The sequence below is a fragment of the Solanum dulcamara genome, chromosome 2, assembly GCF_947179165.1.
Source record: "Solanum dulcamara chromosome 2, daSolDulc1.2, whole genome shotgun sequence".
Lineage (NCBI taxonomy): Eukaryota > Viridiplantae > Streptophyta > Magnoliopsida > Solanales > Solanaceae > Solanum > Solanum dulcamara.
The window spans coordinates 1586929-1610939 of NC_077238.1; the positions used below are offsets into that span (position 1 = coordinate 1586929).

The 24011-nt window shown below is 32.4% G+C and overlaps 3 protein-coding genes across 7 annotated transcripts; 1 reads left to right on the top strand and 2 right to left on the bottom strand.

The window, feature by feature from the left end:
• Positions 1-1773: 1773 nt before the first annotated feature.
• Positions 1774-6995, bottom strand: LOC129879918 (lipid phosphate phosphatase 2-like). Its single transcript, XM_055953659.1, has 8 exons — positions 6850-6995; positions 4925-5148; positions 4716-4803; positions 4502-4611; positions 4324-4417; positions 3395-3583; positions 3236-3295; positions 1774-2163 (listed from the first exon to the last, which is right to left on the bottom strand). The coding sequence occupies exons 2-8, from the start codon at positions 5138-5140 to the stop codon at positions 1949-1951; spliced, it is 972 nt and encodes a 323-aa protein (XP_055809634.1). The 5' UTR covers positions 5141-5148; positions 6850-6995; the 3' UTR covers positions 1774-1948.
• A 1473-nt stretch (positions 6996-8468) lies between these two features.
• Positions 8469-13660, bottom strand: LOC129879919 (lipid phosphate phosphatase 2-like). 4 transcript variants are annotated; one of them, XM_055953660.1, is made up of 9 exons: positions 13488-13660; positions 12235-12333; positions 10876-11100; positions 10563-10650; positions 10289-10398; positions 9941-10031; positions 9604-9792; positions 9459-9518; positions 8469-8809 (listed from the first exon to the last, which is right to left on the bottom strand). In XM_055953660.1, exons 2-9 carry the CDS (start codon positions 12268-12270, stop codon positions 8640-8642), a joined length of 969 nt encoding a protein of 322 aa, XP_055809635.1. In that variant the 5' UTR covers positions 12271-12333; positions 13488-13660; the 3' UTR covers positions 8469-8639. The 4 variants fall into 4 exon arrangements, with proteins under 4 accessions (XP_055809635.1, XP_055809637.1, XP_055809639.1 ...); XM_055953662.1 differs by lacking the exon at positions 13488-13660 and adding an exon at positions 13334-13406; XM_055953664.1 differs by lacking the exon at positions 13488-13660 and adding an exon at positions 12706-13092.
• Positions 13661-19142: 5482 nt separating this feature from the next.
• LOC129879920 (lipid phosphate phosphatase 2-like) lies at positions 19143-22758 on the top strand. Of its 2 annotated transcripts, none has more exons than XM_055953666.1 (9): positions 19143-19287; positions 19410-19510; positions 20566-20790; positions 20898-20985; positions 21088-21197; positions 21266-21353; positions 21438-21626; positions 21712-21771; positions 22291-22758. In XM_055953666.1, the coding sequence occupies exons 2-9, from the start codon at positions 19475-19477 to the stop codon at positions 22458-22460; spliced, it is 966 nt and encodes a 321-aa protein (XP_055809641.1). In that variant the 5' UTR covers positions 19143-19287; positions 19410-19474; the 3' UTR covers positions 22461-22758. The 2 variants fall into 2 exon arrangements, with proteins under 2 accessions (XP_055809641.1, XP_055809640.1); XM_055953665.1 differs by having other exon boundaries at positions 19145-19287; positions 21266-21356.
• The last annotated feature ends 1253 nt before the right edge of the window (positions 22759-24011 follow it).

Sequence of the window (24011 nt, forward strand, 5' to 3'; positions counted from 1 at the left end):
TGAAGAATCCACCATTGGAATTGGTTTTCCAATTGCAACTTTTTTCCCTTCACAAATAGTACTAATTTTCTTGTAGCCTTCTAAACTTATCATTTTATTAACATAAGCATTGTGAAACTTTGTCATTAGCTTCAATGGTGAAAATAGCTTCCATTGGAGCTTAATCTGAGCTCGTTTCATCTTCGAAAAAATCATCTTTCTCTTGTTTCCAAGCTTAAGAACTTTTATCTTCCTCTTGTTGTTATCCCTTTTTGCATCTCCTAATCTTTGGTACTTTTGCGTCCCCCAAAATTTCTTTAAGTTATCCAAATACGAAAAAACAAGATTTCCCATCGATGAGATTTTGTTAACAACGACAGATCAAACAAGAACTTGATGAATGAAATCCATTGATAATTAGTTAAGTGGAGTGTAAAGAATTAGTGTGGATTTTCTAAGTGTGAGAAGGACTCTTTATATAGAACAAGAATGACATGTTAAGGTTAGAATTAATTGGATAAAGACAATGATGAAGTTCATTTGATTATGTTATTAAGGTACAAACATTAACAAAATGACATAATATTTATGATGTATTTATAGTTTAAACACTATAAAAGTTGGTATTAATTAAACTTCACTACTAAAATAGAATAGAAAAAGTTAAACTTGACTATCAACTGTTGATCCTATTTGAAAGGAACATATTAGATGATAATAGCCAAATTCATATTTGACTGTTTCAAACAAGTTAAAATTTTATAGCAATAACAATAGACTATCGGCTAAAAAAAAAAAGAATTATTTTTTTGAAATAATTTGGAAGAAAAATAAATAAATGCAAGAGTAGATAAGCTATGAGCATTGATATTTTGTAGCAACTTGTGAATAATGACAAATGACATACTGACACCATACCATTAAAAGGTATAGTGAAACGGTATTAAGATCTTTTTTTTCTTAATCAGAGGTCTAGTTGAGCTTTGAAAATGAAAATAAAGAACACTTTGTTAAAGAGTGATTTACACCCCAACCCCCAGTGAGCCTTTTTAAATACGAATCCGAATTAGTTTGACCAAAAAAACAGAAAAATAATTACAAGGCCGTCTACTGTTAAAGACAATTGAAAAGGTCCACTTATAATCACTACCAATTGCTGCCAAAGATTGCCGTTTCTTACACTTTATGTGCAAAAGGTGAATATTAAATTACAATTAAAAAAGGACATTCCGATCAGCCAGGATTCGGAAAAAGAGGGTACCTCAAGAGAGTGTGTTATAGATAGTCTATCAAGCATCAATGGTTGATTCTATGGGTCGAACACATGACCTATAAATCACATCAAAATAACTTTACTGCTGCTTCATGAGTCCCCTTCGAGTTTTACATTACAATTGATGGGAAAAAACTACAATTGAGAATTGAGGTTTTAGTAAATGGGGTTAGGGGTCGGAGAAATGGGGGATGGGATTACAAGGTAGGAAATCGAACCCTTACCAACAAGGTGAAAGTTCAGGTAGTCAATCAATCGAGCTACTAAGATTCCTCATTCCAATAAGTTCCCAACATAAACCGAAACAACTTTTTCAGAGAAACTATAGACAATGGCACAGACACATATGCATATATTGAAAAATTCCACACTCAGTAAAAGGAGAACTCATGAACTATTAACAAAAGGACCTCAGCCTGTATCCCTCCCTTAAACCAATGCTCATAAACACAGGCCATAAGGCCGTCAATGAACGAAATCACGGAAATTACTTGAGAACTTGGTAGTAACCAGTTAGCATGTCGAGTTCTTGAAATCAAATCTAACAATCAAATGTAAAATTACAAGGGTAGAAAAATTCACAGAAGTGGAAAAACAAGCAACTCTTAAAAAATCTACCTGTTTAATGAGGACTAACAGAGTGCAGAATACCTATTCTGATCTATACAGTTAATGCATGAATGAGGAAACATGTAGTCAATGCCTCCATCTGCCATGTTCAACGTTGTCATCAAAGATTGGTCCAGTCTCACGGGCACTGTGTTCTGATATGGCGATGCCATGTTCAGGTTGAACATACATACTGTCAACTTCGGGTTGCCTTATAGTAAGACAACCTGGATTATTTGACATAGATTGTGTACCAGTTCGCTGTTCCGCCAGCCTTTGTAAATGCACATGGGGCATTCTGCCTGGACATGGAATAGGCAGTGTATCAAAATTTCCATAACGAATTCGATCAACTAAAAGTACATGCATGTCAGCTTCTTCTTTCGAGTCTTCATATAATTAAACTGAGGATTTCTAGCAACAGTGAAAATGTGAAATCTTTTAACTCAGAAAAATAAACAGCAATAAGGCAGGGCATTATTTAGAAAATGCAAGAGAAAATTGCCAACCTAAGAATGGAAGGACTATAAAGCTTGTAAACCTTCAACAACAACAACAACAACAACATACCCAGTGAAATCCCACAAGTGGGATCTGGGAAGTGGGGAGGGTAGAATGTACGCTGACCTTACCCCTACCTCGTGGAGGTAGAGAGATTGTTTCCGAAGGACCCTTGGCTCAAGTGCAGCGAATCAAAATAGTTATGAAAAGAAAAAAAAAGATAGAGAAGAAAACATAACAAACTAATAAGGAAAGCAATACAAAACATTCAGAAAAGGAACAATAACAACAACATAGCCTTGTAAACCTTTGTGGTTTGCATTACCAACCATGAAATATCAGCAATAGGCTAAGTTATATTGGGCCCTTAAACTTTTTCATTTACATATGTTTTTCCTTCAGCTGGGCAAAGGCTGCATCTAACAGCATTTGGAAAGCCAAAAATAATTTAGCACTCAGTGGGCCGTCTTTCCTCTATTAGATGCTGGTGTGTAAGATAAAATAACAGAAGAGAAAACATTCAGTGGGCCGGCTTTCTCAAAGGTGCTTTGCCATGTCTTGGGCATTGCACATTTCTAGCTGTTCCCATTCTCCCAAACAATAGATGCAACAACAGAAAATGTGTAATGACTAGCAATATTATGCGCTTTTACAAGAAAGTGAGAATTCAACTAAGGAACTCATGTACATAGCTTTTTTATTATCTGTCAGCCATCAGATACAAACTCACTACACATGTGGCAGTCAAATTGATGTACTATTTACTTCACTACAGTTAACGATTTTAACTAGTAAACTGGCTAATTCTTTGTATTTGTTAATTCGAAGTAGGAGTAATGTGAAAAGAGATACTTGAAGAAAGCGTGCAAGTACCATCTACATCATATGGAGGGGGAAAGAATTGTAAGTAACAAATTGAAGCCACAGTCAATCCTGCATAAATGGCAAAAAGAAAATAAACAATAAGTTCTCCATACAAGGCAACAAGAAACAAGAACTAGAAAAAAACATGTTCATCCATAATATACAGACCTAGGAGACCTCCAGCAAATACATCTTGCCAATGGTGCCAGTAATCATCAACCCGGGAAACTGCAACTAATGCCGCCATCAGTAAGGGCAGGAAAACAAGGCAGAGCTTAGCAACATGACCTCTTCGATCAAATATTTTGATTTTCCCTGACAGGTACCAAGCGAGGAAGCCAAGACCAGCAAAAGACCCTATTCACATGATACCAACAAATGCCAACATGCTTCAGTTTTCTCTAAGAACCCAAAATTTACTCAAAGCAAGCCAAGGTCTTTGATAAAACAACTAAACATCTTTACAGACACATAAAGAAACATAACATTTCATATTGTCATATCTGGGTGAAAACTGAAGCAAAAGCCAGAGTCGCCTATGCACTTGCACGAATTCCGAATTACAAGCCAGATGTCTACTTACGTAGATTAATCAAGCATAAGCCAATGTCACCTATGAACCAGCTAACTAATATGGCTGAGCCATTTGAGGTGAAAACTTTACTATCAAAAAATTATAGGTTAAAAATATGGGGAAAAGAGTGATAGGGTAGTGATAAATACAAAAATGTATCATTTGGCATTTTAACAAATTGTAGCACAAATTCAACAGGTAGTTGACTGAATTGTACTGGACAACACAGCACAGATGTTTCATTCTTCCAGTATTTTATATATAATTATTTAAAGATCAATTGTACTAGTTACAAGGAAAAGCAATCTAAAATCTTGCAGTGAAATCCTATGTTGAATGGGAGAAGATAAGAATACCAGTACAGAGGAAAAGGGAACAGTTCACATCACTAAGAAAGTTTCATTGGAAAAAGGAACGAAAGTAAAGGGTAGCTGATTTTGTTTAAAGGGTCAAGTACCAAAAAGGACATAATCACAAACTTCTGATGTCAACAATGTAATTGATAGGGAATAGTTATACTCACAAGAACTATGTCCGCTTGGGAAACTCTTATGTCCTTCTTTGATAACACTTTTCAAGCCAGTACATTTGACATTGCTTGTGACTGGATCAAACACCTAAACACAGAAAATTATAATTGAAAGTTGCACATGATGTTAGTTTCTGATACAGAAGGGAGATTCCCAGATGAATAAACATACCCCTTTTCCATCAGGGAAACACCGCCAAAAGAAATCTGGACGGGGTCGACCAACAGCATCTTTTATTGCATCAGTGAGAACAGAGGTGATGAGTACAGAGTACAGCAATCCTGAACAAAGCACGTGAAGTGATCAATCTGATCCAGTTATATATACTTGCCAATATAACTGCCACCAGGCAAAAGCTGATAGTCACATAAGGGAAAAAGAATACCTAATATAGCTTGATGCACATCGTAGACATCCCTTCTGATGAAGTAAAAGACAAGTATGACTAGTAAAGGTAAGATTATAGCAACAATCTGTTTACAAGGAAAGACATGTGGATTATAAAATGCCCACCATAGAAGCACAAAAAACACGTGTACTCCTTTGTAACTATGTACTGTCTCAAACACAATTTGTCTTAAAGATTGCACTTACTGGAACAGCCCAAAAGGGAATGGTATTTTCTTTCAAAGGGTATCTTAAATCTGTCATCATCTCAGATCCAACAAAACGGTGAAATGGTTCTATCACATTTAAACCTATATCTATCACGACAAGTAGGAAGAGAATAAGCCAGTCATGCATGTGAAATTTTGCTACTTCCACTCCCTGATTTCTGAATGTATGGGCGCCCAACTGAATCTCTGGCATTTTACCAACTAACAGAACAAAAATATCAATCAGTAAAACTTTTTTGACAAATACAGTCAGTAAACTTGTATGTCATTTATACATAAGTAACAAAAAACAAAGATCGACTCTGGTACCATTTATAGAGGGAGACGTAATAAGATTAATCATGTCCTCTTTATAGTCAATGCGATTCAATATATTCTCTACTGTACTAAGACATAGATGGGAAAACACAGATGCAGGGGGGGGGGGGGGGAAGGGGGTTGGAAAAAGAAAAAGATATGATGTGACTACAACCCAATCACTAAAAGAACAGATAACAGCTATAGTGTTTTAAATTTTAATGACAAGCATATACAAATCTAAGGACGATCATAACTAAGCCTCAATCCGATGCTAGTCGGGCTCCACTATATATATCCTTACAATCCATTTCCTTCCATTTAGTCCCATATCTTACCAATAGTCAATAATTTAGATTGTCCAACCCAAGAAGCACATAAAGATACAGACAATATAAAACTGTAATTTAAGGTTAGTAAGCAGTCGTACAAATTAATCAAAAAGGAGCTAAGAGATTGCATAAGATATTTAAAGCTAATAATAGAGCTGATATGAACCTAAGAAACGATTCACCTAAAAATTCAAAAGATACTTATTAGATCAGTTGCATCCTCTACCAAACTTATGCATTAGATTTATTGTTTCATCATGCTACTGACCATTTCAACTATGATTAAACACATCAACTATACTCACAATGTAGTTCTAATTCAACTAATCCAAGTAACAGTAAGCTCTCCACTTTTAAGCAGAATTTGTTCTTTTGATCAAGACAATTTTAAGGAAATTTCACTTTGATAAAAGAATTTGCCATCTGGTTGTTTAACTTAGTTCCCCTCTCCTCATTGTTCTCGGTATTACTTACCAGTTACCAGTCAGCACCTCAACCACTAAATTACTCTCCAATTTCATACCTTAATACTTCAATATTAACTTCAAATTTTCATTTTTTTAACAACAATGCTTAGGTACACTAATCAAGCTTGCACAACTTCCTCATTATTCCAACTAAACTAAAAAGCATAATAGATAAATGTGCCTTTTATCTTGGCTTCGGCTTACATCTATGTCCTTCAACATTGGGTGTGCACAAGTAGGCACTTAAACTAGTATAAAATTGAACAAACATACACATGCATCCTATGTATCCTCTTAGGTGGCCAATTTACTTTCTATGTGTATTATGCCACGTAGGATGCGTATGTCTGCTTGTTCAATTTTATACAAGTTTAAGTGTCTACTTATGCACATTCAAAGTCATATGCACATTCAAAGTCATAGATGACAACTGAGACCAAGTTAAAGGTCATGTTTATGTATCCGGTTAGGTTTAGAAAGTGTTTTTTATACATAAAAATGTCACTCACAAATTAAACTCTAATTTATCCCTTAGTACTTCAATTTGAACTTCAAAATCCTCATTTTCATAACAACAACACTCAAATTTCCACAACTTTTCGCATTATTCCAACTAAACCAAAACATACAAACCAGCAAAATCACAAGTTACTCCTCCTCTCCTCCGCTACGCAAGGAGTTGTTAAACAACAATAATAAACAGAGAAAGTACGAAACACTCCGTCGCTGCAAAAACGAAAGCGAAACCTGAAGATACATCAAAAAGTACATTGATAACAATACCTAAAAATGGAAGAATTTTTCACCTGAAAAAGGATCTGGAGAAGAAAATGCAGTATTTTGGGAGCGTTATTCTTCTGGAAATTCAAATAATTGGAGAGATAAAGGTGAAGTAATGGAGAGAAAAAAGCAAAGCAAAGGAAGCGTCAAAAGCAGAGAGTGATAAAAAAAAGTGAAACGGAATTTGAACTCAGATTTTTGGTAAAATAGGAAAGAGCTGAGTAAGAAAGAGACAAAAAGGAACAATTATTAATTATATCCCCTAAGCAAATGGTATATCTCGAATAAAAAAGAATTTTTTTTCTAGAATATAAATTTACTATATTGTTTAATATAAGGTTTAGTATTTAACAACGATACTCAGTGTAATAATTCCATAAATAAGGTCGGGGAAGGTGGTATGTACACGGTTTATCGTTATTTTGTGAAGATAGAAAAATTATATATGATAGATTCTCGATTCAAATAAAACATATCAAAATCAGGAGTTAAGAAAATACGAGTTCGACTATGACCCATTATTAAGCTCATTTCAGTCTAAGTAATTTTTTGTCATTGACTCGTCTGTTTATTATAGACTCAACTCATTTTAACTCGTCTAAATTCAATTCAATTTGCCTGTTTCATATTCTTAATATCTAGTTTACGAACCCATCAATAATAACAAGAAAAAACATAATCTCATAAGTGAAGTGTGAGGAGTGTAAGATGTACGCTATCTTATTCTTACCTTTATTGAATAAAGAGATTATATCGATCTTCAGCAACACTCTTCCTTTATTCGAGCTTAGAATTGATAAAGCGAACAAGCTCACACATACGAAATTAAACACGTCAATTAAAAAATGACAATCTCAAAAAATTGAGTAACAATCTATCGTTACCTAATTGAGTATTCGTGTCCAATCAAACATTTTCATATAATAAGAAATTGATGAGTAAACAAATCTAGTTTATGTTATTGTCAAGACCACTTCTTGATTCTTTGCTTATTCTTAGTGTGTTTGGCCTTCTGCTTTTCTTTAGCCACTATACGTTTTTCCCTTTTTTCAATTATAAGAGTGGTAAAGTAAGAATATAAAATTTATTAATTCAAATTTTAGTTCTTTTGAATTTGATTTTAAATTAATAATTTAGGCATATTAAATATTTTTTAAAAATAAATATAAAGTTAAAATCATTGAGCTCTACTGATCATACTTCATATATTCTAGCTTCGCCCCCTAATAAGAGTAGTGCTTGTCCGAAGAGGACGTTCTCGTCCTACATAGGTATCAAGACTCTATCCATCAAATATTAGGCAGATAAAAGAAATCACCTACTACTATATTTCACATTTTTGCTTCTGTTGGTATTTTAACGTAAAATCTCACGATTTTCTTTTAGCTTTATTAATTACTAGGCTATATCGTAAAAATTCATAAACACACATTATACATGTGTTGATTGTCCGAAAGTAATGTATTTTTGGAGAATCCAACAAGAATGCTGCATCCAAAGTGAAGACTGCAACTTAAGTTGAAACATTGGGATGAGATGAGTCAATTCTCCAAACTAGCAAAATGATCTTTAGCTCCAAGAATGAAAAATAATGACAAAAATCACCAACCAATTGAGCTAATTATGCAGCAATTTACACACAACAAAAAATAAAACACTGATTAAACAAATTCAGCAATCAAATAGGGTTCCTAAAGCTAAAATACTTTTAACATAAAAACAAAAACAGCCTTAAGTATTCACAAGAAAATATCAAACTGAGCTAATTGAGCACTTTCAACAAAGATTAAGCATAAGTGTACAGTGTCTTTATGTCTCACATTCTGCCATACTCCACATCCTCAAAAGGATTGATAGTTGTACCGGATTGCTGATTCAGTTGTACCTCGGGACGTTCTAACTCTAATCCTCCGTTAGTAGGGTGGACGTGTTGTCTGCTACTACGGACCTCCTCCACTGCCCGGAAATATGCATAGGGTCCCCATCCTGAGAACAGCGGAGAAAATGAACATATCCGGTTAATTTCAGAATTTTGTGCATTATAACAGTAAAGTCACGTAAAGGAGATTTTGTGCAATGCCTTCTCCTAGATCATTAGCAACGAAAAGGAGAATCCGTAGGAAATTAGAAGAAAACGCGATTGGAATATATAGAACCTTATGATTGGATCATGCTAAGATGATTGCTGAGAAAGGGCAGATGTATAGAACCTTTCAACGAGATGGTGCTTTTCCAAATTTCTCAAAATTATGCCAAACGTAAGCCAGATGAGTCAACATTGACAAGATTTTATTTGTAACGAGTGGTTTTGTTGGTTAGTTAATTGGTCACATTTTATTCATGAAATGGCGTAACTTGGTATTAGTCTGGATATGACAAAATAATTCTATTTTTTAAAGTACTAAGGAGAAAACAACAATATATATACCGAGTGTAATCCCACGAGTGGGTCTGAGAATGCTAGAGTATACACAGACCTTACCCTTACCTTGGGAGGTAGAGAGGTTGTTTCCTATAGACTAAAGTACAAAAGGAGCTAATGAAATCAAAAAAATTGGAGGAAGGTTTGTTTAAGCGCGAGGAACTAACACACAAAATATAATGAAAGCGAGAGGAGATTAGTGAAGACCTCTACCTTCAGTATGGTATGGAGCTGGGAAGAACTGCAGGTAACAGAATGTAGCAACGAAAAGGCCTGAAATGTGAAAGACATGGAGTTAGTATATATCATATGAAACGCAGCCCTCGTTTACTGATAAATGTAGAATTTCAAGACGAACCTATCATTCCTCCAGTGAACACATCTTGCCAATGATGCCAGTAGTCATCCACACGTGAAACCCCAACAAGAGATGCCATTAGGAGAGGAAGAAGAACTATGCATAATTTTGCCACATGCCCTCGTCGATCAAATGCTTTAATCTTCCCTGCCAAATACAACGATAGAAATCCGAGACCAGCAAATGACCCTGTAAAGAAGAACCCAAATTTTGTTGGAGCAAACTCCTTTTGAAGTCTATAAACAATCTTCATTAAAGGTTTCAACTAATTAAAATCTCAGGAAATCCTGATTTAATGTACTTGGATAGTGGAAATGGAGAAAGTTGAGCTACATACATGAGGTATGCCCGCTTGGGAAACTCTTATGTCCTTCCTTAATATCACTTTCTTTACCGTGGCATTTCACGTCTCCCCACTGATCATACACCTGAAAAGAGAACAGCGAAATAAATGAATCGACTTACAATGGAGTTGAGCACCAATTTAAGCAATATGCTTGTAAGTGTATTACAGTTATGATCATCAAGAAAAACGCTTTCACTATCAGATAAACGTACGGATACTCTTATTGAGTATAAATGCACAAAGATGCTTAACTCTTTGTTGGGAACTAGGAAATGAAAGGAAAACGGTAAAACTTTGCCTCGTTTAGAGGAAGAAAACTAGGGAGGGTGAGATGCATACATCTTTACCATCAGGAAAGCAACGCCAGAAAAAGTCTGGTCGGGGACGACCTACTCCATTCTTGATGGCATCCGTGATTACAGCCGTAATTAGTACAGCAAATAAGAGGCCTGCAATTTTCAGACAAGTTTAGTGCAATTAGTAAAGCTACTGGGCAAAACAAAAAGGAAAACATTCCTTTTACTACAACAATGAAAACAAAGTACAGAGACAAAATTCACTTCTACAATTCCAATCCGTACTTGGGGGAAAATAACTCTGAAATGGAAATTACCTAGAATGCTGTGGTGCAGATCATAAACGTCCCTCCTCCGAAGATAGATGAAAACGAAGATGATAATAGGTAATACAACTGCATAAAGCTGTTCATTAGAGAAATCAGTTAATAACACTAGAAACTCTGGGATTTGATTACAAAAAATTAAGCTTTTTGAAATTTGCAAGCACAGTGTAATTAGCACTCCACCCACACCTCTATTCTATCGTAGAATAGAAGCTACAATGTTCTAGTAGAGCAATTAATTGAACTTTCTGTAGATTACATTGATACTCGACTCTATATGCTAAAAAAGAAAAGGAATACTCACAGGAACAGACCACACTGGGACCGTATTATCTTTCATGGGATATTTCAGATCAGTCATCATATCCTTTCCAACATACCGGTGAAATGGACCGATGATATAAAGGACTACCTCTATAACTACAAGCAGTAGCAATATAAGCCAGTCATGCATGTGAATTCTTGCAACTGATGACCCATGAGACTTAATAGTATGTCCACATCCGAGCTCAATCTCATTTCTATTACCCTGTTTCATTTGAAATGGAAATATTAATATGTACTGTTGCAAAACCAAATTAGTATTCATTTGATAAAACATTCTAAAAAGCAAAAGTATTTAGAAGTTAGCAAAACAGAATGAATAAGCACTTCGTTTGAATCACACGACATAATCTTCAGAAATGGGAATACAGCAACAACAAACATTTATGCCTCAAAAACAAGCAAGTCAGGGTCGGCTATGAATCCTCACTGTTCATATCAGTCCATTTAAGCTAATCTTGGTCCCGTTTTGTATCGGAGAAGAATTAAGAATAAACATAATTTTTTAATGTACTTTCAACTGGCAAATCAACAGAAACAGGAATGAGTAACAAAAAATTGTTAATCAAATATGATGTGTTCAAACGTTTTCAGGAGAAAACGAGACCTCTTTGACCACAACATGCTGAGATTTCGAGAAACTATGATCCTGCAGGAAAAAATGGTTAAAGATACCAACGAAAGAAACAGTATCTGCATCACTACAGGTTTCGTTAATATAATTTCGGATTATCTTAGTGGAGCACTAAATTGCACTGATTGAATCAAGATCAAGAACCCCACAATTCTTCTCATTCCATACAAAATTTGGATTTTTTCAAAATAAAATCCGCAGATTGCTGCTATACACGACAGTCAAAAGAATTAAGCACCATACACCATATGAGTAAAGGACATATTATATTATTACTTCTCCTATTTTCTTATTCTTCATTTTCATTATTACCTGTTGTTTCCTTTGCTTTGGTTATTGTATTATTTGTTGTTGCTATTGTTCTTTTCTCCATTATTTTTTACATGGCTTCTTCACTACAGTATTTCCTTTTTCTTACTATTTTGATTTGTTTTACTTGAGCCCAGGGAAACAATCTCTCTACCTTCATAAAGAAGGGGTAAGACTGTGTATACACCACTCTCTCCAGATCCCACTTGTGGAAGACTGTGTATACACCACCCTCTCCAGATCCCACTTGTGGACTACACTGGGTATGTTGTTATATACCATATGAGTAAAGGACAATTGCAAGAAACAGCATTTCATAAGCAGAACCAGAAATCAAAAACTAAAAATATATATCATGAAAAATGGGAAAAGAAGACAGGAAAAATGTCAACAAACCTGAAACACAGTCCGAATCTTGTCTTTCCAACCCATTTAAGCACTGCTGATACTTCAATTACCAAGAGCAGAATCCAAACTCACAGAGAATCTTGGGACCTAAAATCCAAAAACCCACTAAAATTAACAAAAAAGACAAGATTTTTATATGGTTTCCCTCAAGTTTATGCCGTAAAGCTTCAATTTTGCAGCCAACTTCAGTTTTCTTAAGAGAAATTAATGGTGTTAAATCAAACATTAAGCACTGAAAGGTACCCTTTTTAGCAGATATTTTCTAAGGAAACAAAAGAATAATTCAAATGGGTCCCCCACAGGAGAAAGCTTCAAACTTTAGCAATGGAAGAACATAAGGCAAGAAAGATGAAAATTAAGAAAAATATAAAGTATGAAATAAAAGACATGAAAATTAAGAAAAATATACAGTATGAAATAAAAGACTTCAAGATAGAAACAACGACGACAATAACGTACCCAATGAAATCCTGCAGGAGGGATCCGGAGAGGATAGAGTGTACGTAGACTTTATCCCTACTTCGTGGAGATAGCGACACGTTGTTTACGAAAGACCTCACCCAGAACCCCACCATTTATTAGGAAAAAAAAATCCTTCTGGATATGACACCAAGACTGACTAGTAGCCTCATCATAAGAACAATTTAGACTTTTAAAAAGAAATTAATGGTGGTAAATCAAACATTAAACATTGAACAGTACCCTTGGGTATATACAATTCTTTGATAGGGAGCGCTTCCAAAAGATGAGGCTAACGCAGTGTGAATCCGGATTAGTCGGACTCTATTGTGGGTACCAGACACCGGATTCAAAATATTAAAATCACATAGAAGCGTGGGACCTAAATTCCAACCCCCCCCCCCCCCCCCCCCAAATCAAGAAAGGAGACAATATTTCTCAGCAAATACTCATTCTAGAAATGATACCAAGATTGACTAATACTATCATCATAACTCATAAGAACAATTTTGACTAATTAAAGATTCAATTCTTCATCAAGTTTCTGTGTAAAGATTCAATTTTTCAGCAAGAAAATGGAGAACAAAATACAGTACACTTCAAAATAAACAGAAACAAAAAAACCCACCAAAATTAAGAAAGGAAACAAGATTTCTCAGCCAAAACAAACCCTTCTAGACATGATATCAAGACTGACTAATATAGCATCATAATAAGAACAAATTTGACTTTTTAAAAAGAAATTAATGGTGTTAAATCAAATATTAGGCACTGAAAGATACCCTTTTTAGCAGAGATTTTGTGGGGAAGCAAAAGAACAGTTCAAATGGGTCCCCCCAAAAGAAGATAAAGATTCAATCTTTAGCAATGGCAGACCATAACTACACAAGGCAAAGAGGAAAAAAGAAAAGTATGAAAAGAATTTTGAATAATGGATTCTTCTTAGAAGACAGCTTTTATTAAGAGTTAAAAAAAAAAAAAAGTTCAACAACTATATGTAAGATGGTGCCGAGGTAGAAGGAAAGTGCACAACCTTTTTATTTTGAAAATTGAATTTTTAAAATATGGAAGGAGATCCCAATGATCAAACCATTTTTTCGATTTTCCACTCCTTATTAATATTCGTATTAAAATTCAATTAAAGTCTTGTAAGACCTATTTCTGGAGTCCACACCTTTCTAAAAGGATTTTCTTTTTCTTTTTTAAAAAAATTTCGACACAAGACTTTGTGAATCGATAAAAATTATCTCACTACAATTCACGTCGATAACTATTAAATTATTTGATTTTGTCAAACATGTTAAATTACTTGGTAAGATGATGATGGCTTGGTTGGTTATTGTGGGTTTCCAGGCTATAACTGTCGATACGTGTGGGACCCACACATGATAAATAATTGGTCCAGCTCATTTCCACATTTTCCAATAAATTCTAGTATTTTTTTTTGAGTTTATTAAGTATATATCTCAAATTATGTGGTGCTTTTCATCTACGCATTTCAAAATATTAATTAAGAGAAATTTAGATTCGTTTCTCCTGATTTTGCGTCGTAGAATATATTTCTTGAATATCTACTTTATTTATGTGTTATATTACCTCATAATTAACGTATTTATAGTTTTCAAGAATAATTTCTACGAATGATAAAATGAGAAAAAACTTATTAATTTTATTTTGAAATTCTAAATGATCGATAATTGAGAGTTAAATCCTTTAAATATAAATGTTATGGCTAATTGAATTCAAATAAGTTCTAGAACAATTGCTTTTGTCAACAAAAATATTGTGGCATTTTCTGTTTAATTCCTTTGACTAATCTAGAAAAAATAAAATAAAATAAAGGTTAGGTAGAGCATTTTGAAACATAATTAAGTTTTGTTGCTCGAGGTCATCACGTAGTTGAATTTTCGTTTTAAAGTATAATAATTGTTTCCTTAAAATATGTGTTTAGATTTTTAATTAGTTGTCTTAAAGTTATTTAAAATAATACTCCTATATTGTAAAATATTGTATTTGAAAATATTTTTTGTTGTACTAGTCTACCAAAAAAAAAATGCCAAAAAGTTTAAAGATTTTGTGTCAAATATTTGAATTTTGAAATAATATTTGCAAATTATTTTATCTATCATATGAAATAATAAATTTATAATAAAAATATTTATATCAGTATCAAAAGACTTTCACATAATAGATGTAAAATAAATTCTTCTTTTTTCTTTTATTTCATTATAATATGAATTACTTACCTCATACATATATTTGATAGTAAAAAATAGAAATGTGTTAAATTAATCAAAGTGTGTAAGGTAACTCAAACACCACAATTATGAAAGTAAAAAAAAAGTAGGAATCACTAAAGTTATATTTGTGATATTAGTAAAAGACTTTAACTTAATATATACTCGTGTATATTTTATTATATACGTTATATGAATCGTGAATCTTTTCATAAAAGTCTCTTGCCTATAAAAGATACTGATAATATCTATATATATTCTATCTTTTTCAAACTCCGTCTATAAAATTATATTAGTTTTATAATTATTGTTGGTATGGGGTGGGGGTCGACTCTATCAATTAAGCCATTGGAGTAGGTGAACATAGCACATGCTAAAATTTAGCACAATATTGGTGGGATATTATAAATTAATTAATTTCTGCAGTAATTTTCTAAAAATTCTAGATAATATATGATGACAACAAATTAAAATCATGCTGCGTTTATAAATGTTTTATTTCTAAGTTTAGAATCTAATACTTGTGATTAAGGGTGGAGGGGGTCAATGCGGATCTAGAGGGCCGGTTACAGATTCACTAAATATAAAAAGCTAGTGAATTTATTCGCGCTTCGCACTGAGTAAAAGAACCATATCACCCGTTTGTCCATAAAAATTATAAATTAACCTTCTTTTTGAAATAATTTTTACGTTATTTGAAAATTAATTTTGACCATGAAAATTTCAAATTAAACTTGAAGTTGAAATATGAATTTGAAAAACTTTTCAACTACTCCATATTCAGAATTTCAAATAAATTGCTATTTTCTATCATTTGTGAAAAAGTATAACCAAACACAACACCAATTTTAAAAATTTCTTGTAAAGTGAAAAATATTTGATTTCTAATTATATATGGACAAATGCCCCCATCAAATTCATGATCTATTTTTTTTTCTAATACTCGAATATTAAAATTATCAAAAAATATACTTTTATTAGAATCAATTTATTTTAAATATTTCTTTCAAACGTGTTATCCAAATAGAAGAAATCATAACATCCACCAAAAGTCTTCTCCGAATTTTAAATTTTCAAATATTAAACCAATAGTTACATAAAAACATTATCAATGTTTTATTTTAAGTAAATATGACATAATATGTATAAAAATAACTTGTTGGCAAATCTTTGTCTATATATTTGTCCATCCAAATTACCTGTTTATTTAGCCTTTGCTACTCAAGAAATAATTGAATGAAAACATGATATCAAAAATTTCTCAAAAAATACACCTCATTGTATCACCCCCCAAAAAATATAAACACAACAAATTTTCATTAGTTTTTTACTCATATTCACTTGTCTAATATTATGAATTTATGACATAAACAGATTAAATGAAGATGTTTCGTTAAATGTGGATATTCATTTAGTGAGTAGGTGTAAATATAGCGGTGTTCAAAATTTTTGATCAAGTTATGAAGTTTTTACTACTATAAAGAAAATAATATGTTCAATCTATTTGAGGAATTTTAGAAAAGGCAATGGGCAAGATATATATGCTTCATTAACTCGGTATATAAGTTATTAATCCAAATTAGTAGAAGAATTTTATGGCATATTAATAAAATAAATTGAATTAAACCTTCTATTATAAATATTAAGTACCAATTTGTTTCATAATTATAGTGTTGAGTGAACGGAGGGTGTAATGATATTTTAATTTATAGAGAAGTATCATATCATCTTATCTATGCCTATCTATATAAGATTATGCATTAACTTAAAAATATTTGAAAATTGTCAATGCATATATTTGGCTTATTAATAGGAATGTGTTGGCATAGCCTTTCTAATACAAGTCAAGTTTTAAGATGATGATGATATGGATGGTGATGAAATTGTCATTATTTCTGTTTTGATATATTTTTCTCTCTCTGAAAGCATTCGTCTTTTGATATTTTTCGTATTATTAAGTTTCTTCCTTCCTTTTTTTTTTTGAAAATCAAATGAAAAAGATTAGGTTTTTTTTATTGAAAAAATAAATTATTAAGTATTATGAATGAAAAAATGGAAAGCAACTAAAAATTTTGAGGAAAAAAATATTTTGAGATTAATATATTATAAATTTACCTCACTTATTTGATGAAAAATTTATAAATTCAAAAGAGTTGATAGAAAATAATTATAACCATGAAAAATTACAAAGAAATTATTTAAGAAAAAAAATAAAGGCAAAGCAAGAGCATATAAAATTTTTCTCTATACAAAAATAATAAATGTACGACAAAAACACACGTATATCATAGTCTCAATTCAACATAGAAAACAATCACTATTCAAAGTTATTACAAAAGTATAAATACATATTGAAACTTTAAACCAAAAGTAAAAAATATTAACAATATCCAATAACTATGAGAAATGCATCATAAGTAATACCAGTTTACAAAAAAAATGAAGAGAGACAAGAGAGGAAAGTTTTTTTATTCTTCCAACTATGTTCAAGTGTTTCCCAAATCTTCAAGTGTATAACAAAATCTTCAAGACCTCTATTTATATTGTTACATAGATGCATACAAAAAGATAACAATAAACGTGACATTAATCCTTAAGAATGTAGGGAAGATCAAGGGGTGTATATAGAAAATAAATGAGGAGGTAGTGGAGGTGTGGGTATTATTACACATAATGATCGAATTACACCTTGAAGTTATGGACATCAACATTAATATAATATATTTACAACAAAATATTAATTATTCAACAATTTTATAAATAATAACTACACTAAAATGAGGAGAAAAACTAATGAATACTCAAAAAAAGGAGAAAAAAGATAAATAGAAATGAAGGTCATAGAGATGTGTCATATCACCTGATCTATATCTAACTTTATTATATATATAGATTTACTAACTGCATATAAATATTTAATTATAAACTTATTTATTACTATAGTATTAATTTTAGGTTACGGTAGAAATTTATAAATTTTAAAATCCAAATCTGTATTCACAGGGATCATGTTTGTCCCACCATAATCCTCGATTTATGTTATATTTATTTTTGAGGAAACATGTGTCAAACTTTTAAGTAACATAATCATAAGCAAATTCTTCTTACAATTTATTTAATTATTGTGTTTTTTTTTTTGTTTTTTTATGGGAAACGGACTGCAGTGGAGTAGAGTATATCCATTGGAACTCTTATTCTACAACATTGTGAGCTCTTTACATATGTTATTTCTGTGGAATTATTTTATGCCTAAGATGTATACTTGTTCCTTTTTCATTTTAGCTATGCCTTGGTTAGATTATCGCTTATTTGAATAGGAATAGAGAGTCGCTTTATGTAAAGGGAGAGTCTCTCTCATTTATGTATTTTTAGAATTTTGTAACGAGAGAAGTCCTCTCTTAAATACATAGTCTAAGATCTCTCCTTTGTTGTAATTGAGGATATGTTGGTGACCTTAGTAGGCTACTCGACCAATTATTATTTTCATCATTTTAGCTATCAATTGATTGAAAAATGGATTATTATTATTATTTTAATTAAAAATGGCAATGACTCAACATGGATGATTAAAGATGGAATATCAATTATTAACAGGTGTGGAGGTAGAAATCCTAATACGGGTTCAATTAAATTTAATAATTTTTTGCTTAAATAATATATTTATATTAAAAAATTAAATATATATAATTATTAAATTTAGTAAAAACCAAATTATTACTACACGAGATTATTATTCTAAAATTCAGAGCTTATAAAATTAAAATCATAATTCTGTTTGTCATTATTAAGTGAGAAAAAGATATAATCCAAAAATTAAAATAGCAATGTGTCTCTATTCTCCAATAAGTAGAAAAGCTTAGACGTCACCTGTCCCCAACTTTCTTATCCAATCATTTTCATTAAGTTTTACACTTATATAGCCAAATGTTTTTGGTATACAAGATTATATAATCTTTTATATTTAGGGTAAATAATGTATAAAAAAAAAAGTCAGTTTAATAACCTATTGTTATACGCAAGATTCGAAGAAAGGTCGAATTATAATTTTTTTATCAATTACTTAGCTAAAATCAACCATTTTACCAATTACACTAAAGCTCCCCGTAACCAAACAACCAAGCCATCATCATTTGACCAAGTAATTTAACATGTTTGACAAAACATTAAATAATTTGATCTTTGTGGAATTGGATTATTATGGTGGGCGATTAACATCCGACATTCCTCCAAATAAAATAATCTTATTTGGAAGGATTGTTGCCCTAGAAATAGGCCTTGCTACACTCGAATGAGAATTTTAATGGAGCTTCAATATAGATACTCTCTCTCTCTATATATATATAAGGTAATTTGTTTTCTAAAAGTCAAATTTGTTCTTATTATGATGCTACTAGTCAGTCTTGATATCATATCTAGATTATTTTATTTTATTTTGGCTGAAAAATCTTGTTTCCTTAATTAATTTAGGTCCTTCAAGATTCTTTGTGAGTTTGGATTCTGCTCTTTGTAATTGAAGTATCAAAAGTGCTTAAATGGGTTGGAAAGATAAGATCAGGACTCTGTTTCAGGTTTGTTGGCCTTTTTCCTGTCTTATCTTTTCCTATTTTTCATGATACTATATATATCTAGTTTTTGATTTCTGGTTCTGCTTATGAATTGTTCTTTCTATTTTCACTCTCTTGCAATTATATTTAGTCGATGGTCTATCGGAAACAACCCTTCTATACTTTCTAAGGTATACTTTCTAAGGTAGTGGTAAGGTCTGTGTAGACTATACTCTCTCCAGACCCCCTCGTGATATTACACTATGTATGTTGTTGTTCCAATTGTCCTTTACTTATATGGTGTATGGTACTTAATTGTTTTGATTGTCTTGTTTAGCTGCTGTTGTTCTCTTGTTGTCATATTTTCTTGCAAATCTACTTCAACAACTTTTCTTTTGAACCGAGGTCTATTGAAAACAACCTCTCTAGGTAGGGGTAAATTCTGCGTACATTCTATGCTCCCCAATCCCCATAGCTCACTGGTGGGATTACAATGAGTATATGTTGTTGTTTAGCACAATCTGCGGATTTTATGATGAAATAAATTCAAATTTTGTATGGGGTTAGGAGAAAAAATCGAAATTTTATGATGAAAACTTTTGAACATCATACATACAACAAAAATAACTTTTAACGGCAATAAATATCTATATTAACAAAGCCTTACGAGTGCTAAAGTCTTATTGATATTAGTTAATTGTCATTAGATCCAATGTTGCTATAGGTTTTAGCAACATTTACAAACAGTGATAAAGTGTAATCGTCACTAGTAATGCCTCTAAAAAAACATATTTAGTGGCAATGAAGCTATTGTCGTTAATTAATTGCTGCTAAAGATCATTTTGGTGTGGTGATATTTGATGTTACACATTCTCATTTTTGTTGATTTGCCAGTTGAAAATATTACTAACTTTATACTTAATTCTTCTCCTATACAAAACTAGACTAAGATTAGCTTAAATGGACTGATATGGACAACGAGAATTCATATAGCCAACCCAAAGTTGCTTGTTTTTGAGGCGTAGATGTTTGTTGTTGCTATATTCCCAATATCTCTGCTGATTACGCGTGTGGAACAGGGAAATACAAATGAGATTGAGCGCGGATGTGGACATACTATTAAGTCTCATGGTTTATCAGTTGCAAGAATTCACATCCATGACTGGCTTATATTGCTTCTGCTTCTTGTTATATGTATAGTTCTTTATGTCATCGGTCCATTTCATCGGTTTGTTGGGAAGGATATGTTGACTGATCTGAAATATCCAATGAAAGATAATACAGTCCCAGGGTGGTCCATTCCTGTAAGGATATATGCTGATTACACTTGCAAATTTCAATAAGTTCAAATTTTTGTTATGAAATCCCGGAGTTTCTAGTGTTTTTAACAGATTTCTCTAATCATGAACAGCTATATGCAGTTGTATTGCCTATTATCATCTTCGTTTTCATCTATGTTCGGAAGAGGGACATTTATGATCTGCACCACAGCATTTTAGGTAAGTTTCATTTCAGAGTTATTTTCCCCCTTTAGTACGGATTGGAATATCGAGTAGAAGTAACTTTACTAATTGCGTCAAGCCTTTGTCCAAATATTGCAGGGCTCTTATATGCCATGCTAATTACAGCTGTAATAACTGAAGCCATCAAGAATGGAGTAGGACGTCCTCGACCAGACTTTTTCTGGCGTTGCTTTCCTGATGGTAAAGATGTATGTATCCTGACGTTTATCTGATAGTGAAAACATGTTTCTTGATTAGTTCGTTGTTCTCGTTTTAGGAGTATGATCGGTGGGGAAACGTGAAATGTCATGGTAAAGAAAGTGATATTAAGGAAGGACATAAGAGTTTCCCAAGTGGGCATACAAGTGGTCTGAGTTCTTGTGAAACCTTTCTTTCTTTAGTGTGATGAGAGAGTTTTGATGTAACAGAATTCGGGTTCTTCTTTGCAGGTTCATTTGCTGGTCTCGGGTTTCTATCGTTGTATTTAGCAGGGAAGATTAAAGCATTTGATCGACGAGGGCATGTGGCTAAACTATGCATAGTTCTTCTTCCTCTCCTAGTGGCATCTCTTGTTGGGATCTCACGTGTGGATGACTACTGGCATCATTGGCAAGATGTGTTCGCCGGAGGACTGATAGGTTCATCTTGAAATTCTACAATTTGAAGTAAACGAGGGCTGCGTTTCATTTGATAAATACTAACTCCATGTCTTTAACATTTCAGGTCTTTTGGTTGCAACGTTCTGTTATCTGCAGTTCTTCCCAGCTCCATACCATACTGAAGGTACTTAGAATTATTTCGTCGTATCCAGACTAATACCAAGTTAAGTCACCAACCAACAAAATCACTCGTTACAAAAAAAATCTTGTTAATGTTCGACTAATCTAGCTTTTGTTTAGAATATATTCCATTTTGAGAGAGTTGAAAAAGCACTATCTCGTTGAAAGGTTCTATAGTTCATCTGCTCTTTCTCAACGCATTTCTTTAAACAAGGAAGCTCCGATCATCTTAGAGTGATCCTTTTGTCAACAGATGTTCTTATTACACTCGTAGTCAATTAGTGTACCTTAGGCTTCAATACATTTCAGATTAATAGGCTTTTGTTTTTGGCTACATATTGTATCAGTAGAAGTCCAGAAGCACAATCGCGTTTTCTTCTAATTTCCTACGAGTTCTTTTCCTTTTCGTTGCTAATGATCTAGGAGAAGGCATTTCAGAAAATCTCCTTTACGTGACTTTACTGTTATAGTAGATAAAATTCTGAAATGAACTTGATATGTTCATTTTTTTCGCTGTTCTCAGGATGGGGGCCATATGCATATTTCCGGGCAGTGGAGGAGGTCCGTAGTAGCAGACAACACGTCCAGCCTACTAACGGAGGAGTAGAGGTAGAACGTCCCGAGGTACAACTAAATCAGCAATCTGGTACAACTACCAATTCTACTGAGGATGTGGAGTATGGCAGAATGTGAAGACATAGACATTGTACTCTTATGTATGAACAAATTATTCATACATATCAAATAGCAACTAAGAGACCCATAGCTAAAATAGTGGCTCCGCCCCTGATTGTGAAGGAGCTCGAGGCTACTAAGAGGCCTCGAGATACATGCTCATAGTAATAGTAACTAGTCGATATGAACGTGTGTTGCACGTTATTTCCTGTCAATAATCACATTATGTAAACTAAGTATATTTGGTTCTCCCTTTGATTAGAAGATCGAATATTATTTAACAACATGATCAATTATGAATTTCTACTCTCTACTATGTTAGCGGTGTCAAAATTTGCTCATAAAAACATGACCTGTCCAAACCGTTCAAGTTTGGATCAATCCATGATCCGCTCATTAATAAGTTCAGTTCATTTGATCCGCCCAATTCAGTTCATCAAAAATATTAAGTTTGATATGTAGTTATTGACCAATGAAAAACTTTGTCAATTGTCATTGATATGTTATATATAATCATAATGACGAGAAAAATATTTACTAGGTAGTTAGAAAATTATAAAAGAACAAACAAATAAATTACAATTTAGTAAGAATTGAACGGAATAGACGACTATGATCCATTTTTTAGTTCATTTAGCCCAACTTATTTCAACTTTCAAGTAATTTTTAGCATTGACCGACTCATTTATTAACTTAACATATTTCAATGAGAAACTTACAAGAATGACTATAGTTTAAGGGTTAATAGATTTTAATAGCTATAATTATGTTAATTACCCTACGTAACTATATCTTCAGTAGCTATTTTGTAGTATTTAATGTATTAAGGTTTGTTTTTATTGTATACTAGTATACATATTCAATTTTAAGGCACTAAACATGGTAGAGTCCCTTTTTAAAATGTTAAGTCCTTAAATCACGTCCACTAACCAAGTTACCATCTAAAAATTACTCATTCAACACTTTCTCCTGTTGAAATTCTTATCGATTTAACAAAAATTGAGATGCAATATACTTTATTGTTCAATTTTCTCTAATATTCTTTGTCATAATTGATACAGATATTTAGAAATAGATGCTACTGAAATTCATTGATAAATATGTTAGCTCATTAATTTAAGTATTATTCAAAGAATGTATTATGTATACAGTTAGCATATTGATGAAAATCACAACAAATACAATGAATACATATATAGTGAATATACTATTATTATAGTGAATACAATACAGTGATTATCTCTACTGTTACAGTGTATATACATACATTGAATACACCTATTGTTACAATATGGAATACTGTATTTATAGCTTCATTCAACTGTATAGGATCACGATTTAGAGGCTGAAATCGTGCAAAAAATTCGTGATCTACAAGGAGATTTGCAAAGAAATATGTAATGGTGAAAACACAAGCTTCTATAGAACTTTAAAAAATGAATTATACAAATACAATTTATCAAAGATGGAAAAAAAATCCCTTTAAATTAGGGATTAGAGAGAGAGTTTAGAAGGGAGAATCAGAGTCAAAAAAGAAATCTGTTTAATGTGACTATAATTAAGATATCC

What these genes read in the sequence shown, in the direction of transcription:
- LOC129879918 (XM_055953659.1), bottom strand. Translation starts at nt 5,140, where the DNA reads ATGCCAGAGATTCAGTTGGGCGCCCATACATTCAGAAATCAGGGAGTG. An exon ending in GTTTCCCTGATGGAAAAGGG is followed by an intron (nt 4,418 to 4,501) that starts GTATGTTTATTC and finishes TTCTGTGTTTAG; the next exon opens with GTGTTTGATCCAGTCACAAG. An exon ending in CCCAAGCGGACATAGTTCTT is followed by an intron (nt 3,584 to 4,323) that starts GTGAGTATAACT and finishes TCATGTGAATAG; the next exon opens with GGTCTTTTGCTGGTCTTGGC.
- LOC129879920 (XM_055953665.1), top strand. Translation starts at nt 19,475, where the DNA reads ATGGGTTGGAAAGATAAGATCAGGACTCTGTTTCAG. An exon ending in TCCCAGGGTGGTCCATTCCT is followed by an intron (nt 20,791 to 20,897) that starts GTAAGGATATAT and finishes AATCATGAACAG; the next exon opens with CTATATGCAGTTGTATTGCC. An exon ending in AGCTCCATACCATACTGAAG is followed by an intron (nt 21,772 to 22,290) that starts GTACTTAGAATT and finishes CGCTGTTCTCAG; the next exon opens with GATGGGGGCCATATGCATAT.
- LOC129879919 (XM_055953660.1), bottom strand. Translation starts at nt 12,270, where the DNA reads ATGGGTTGGAAAGACAAGATTCGGACTGTGTTTCAG. An exon ending in TCCCAGTGTGGTCTGTTCCT is followed by an intron (nt 10,651 to 10,875) that starts GTGAGTATTCCT and finishes TCTAATGAACAG; the next exon opens with CTTTATGCAGTTGTATTACC. An exon ending in GCTTTCCTGATGGTAAAGAT is followed by an intron (nt 10,032 to 10,288) that starts GTATGCATCTCA and finishes TTCTCTTTTCAG; the next exon opens with GTGTATGATCAGTGGGGAGA.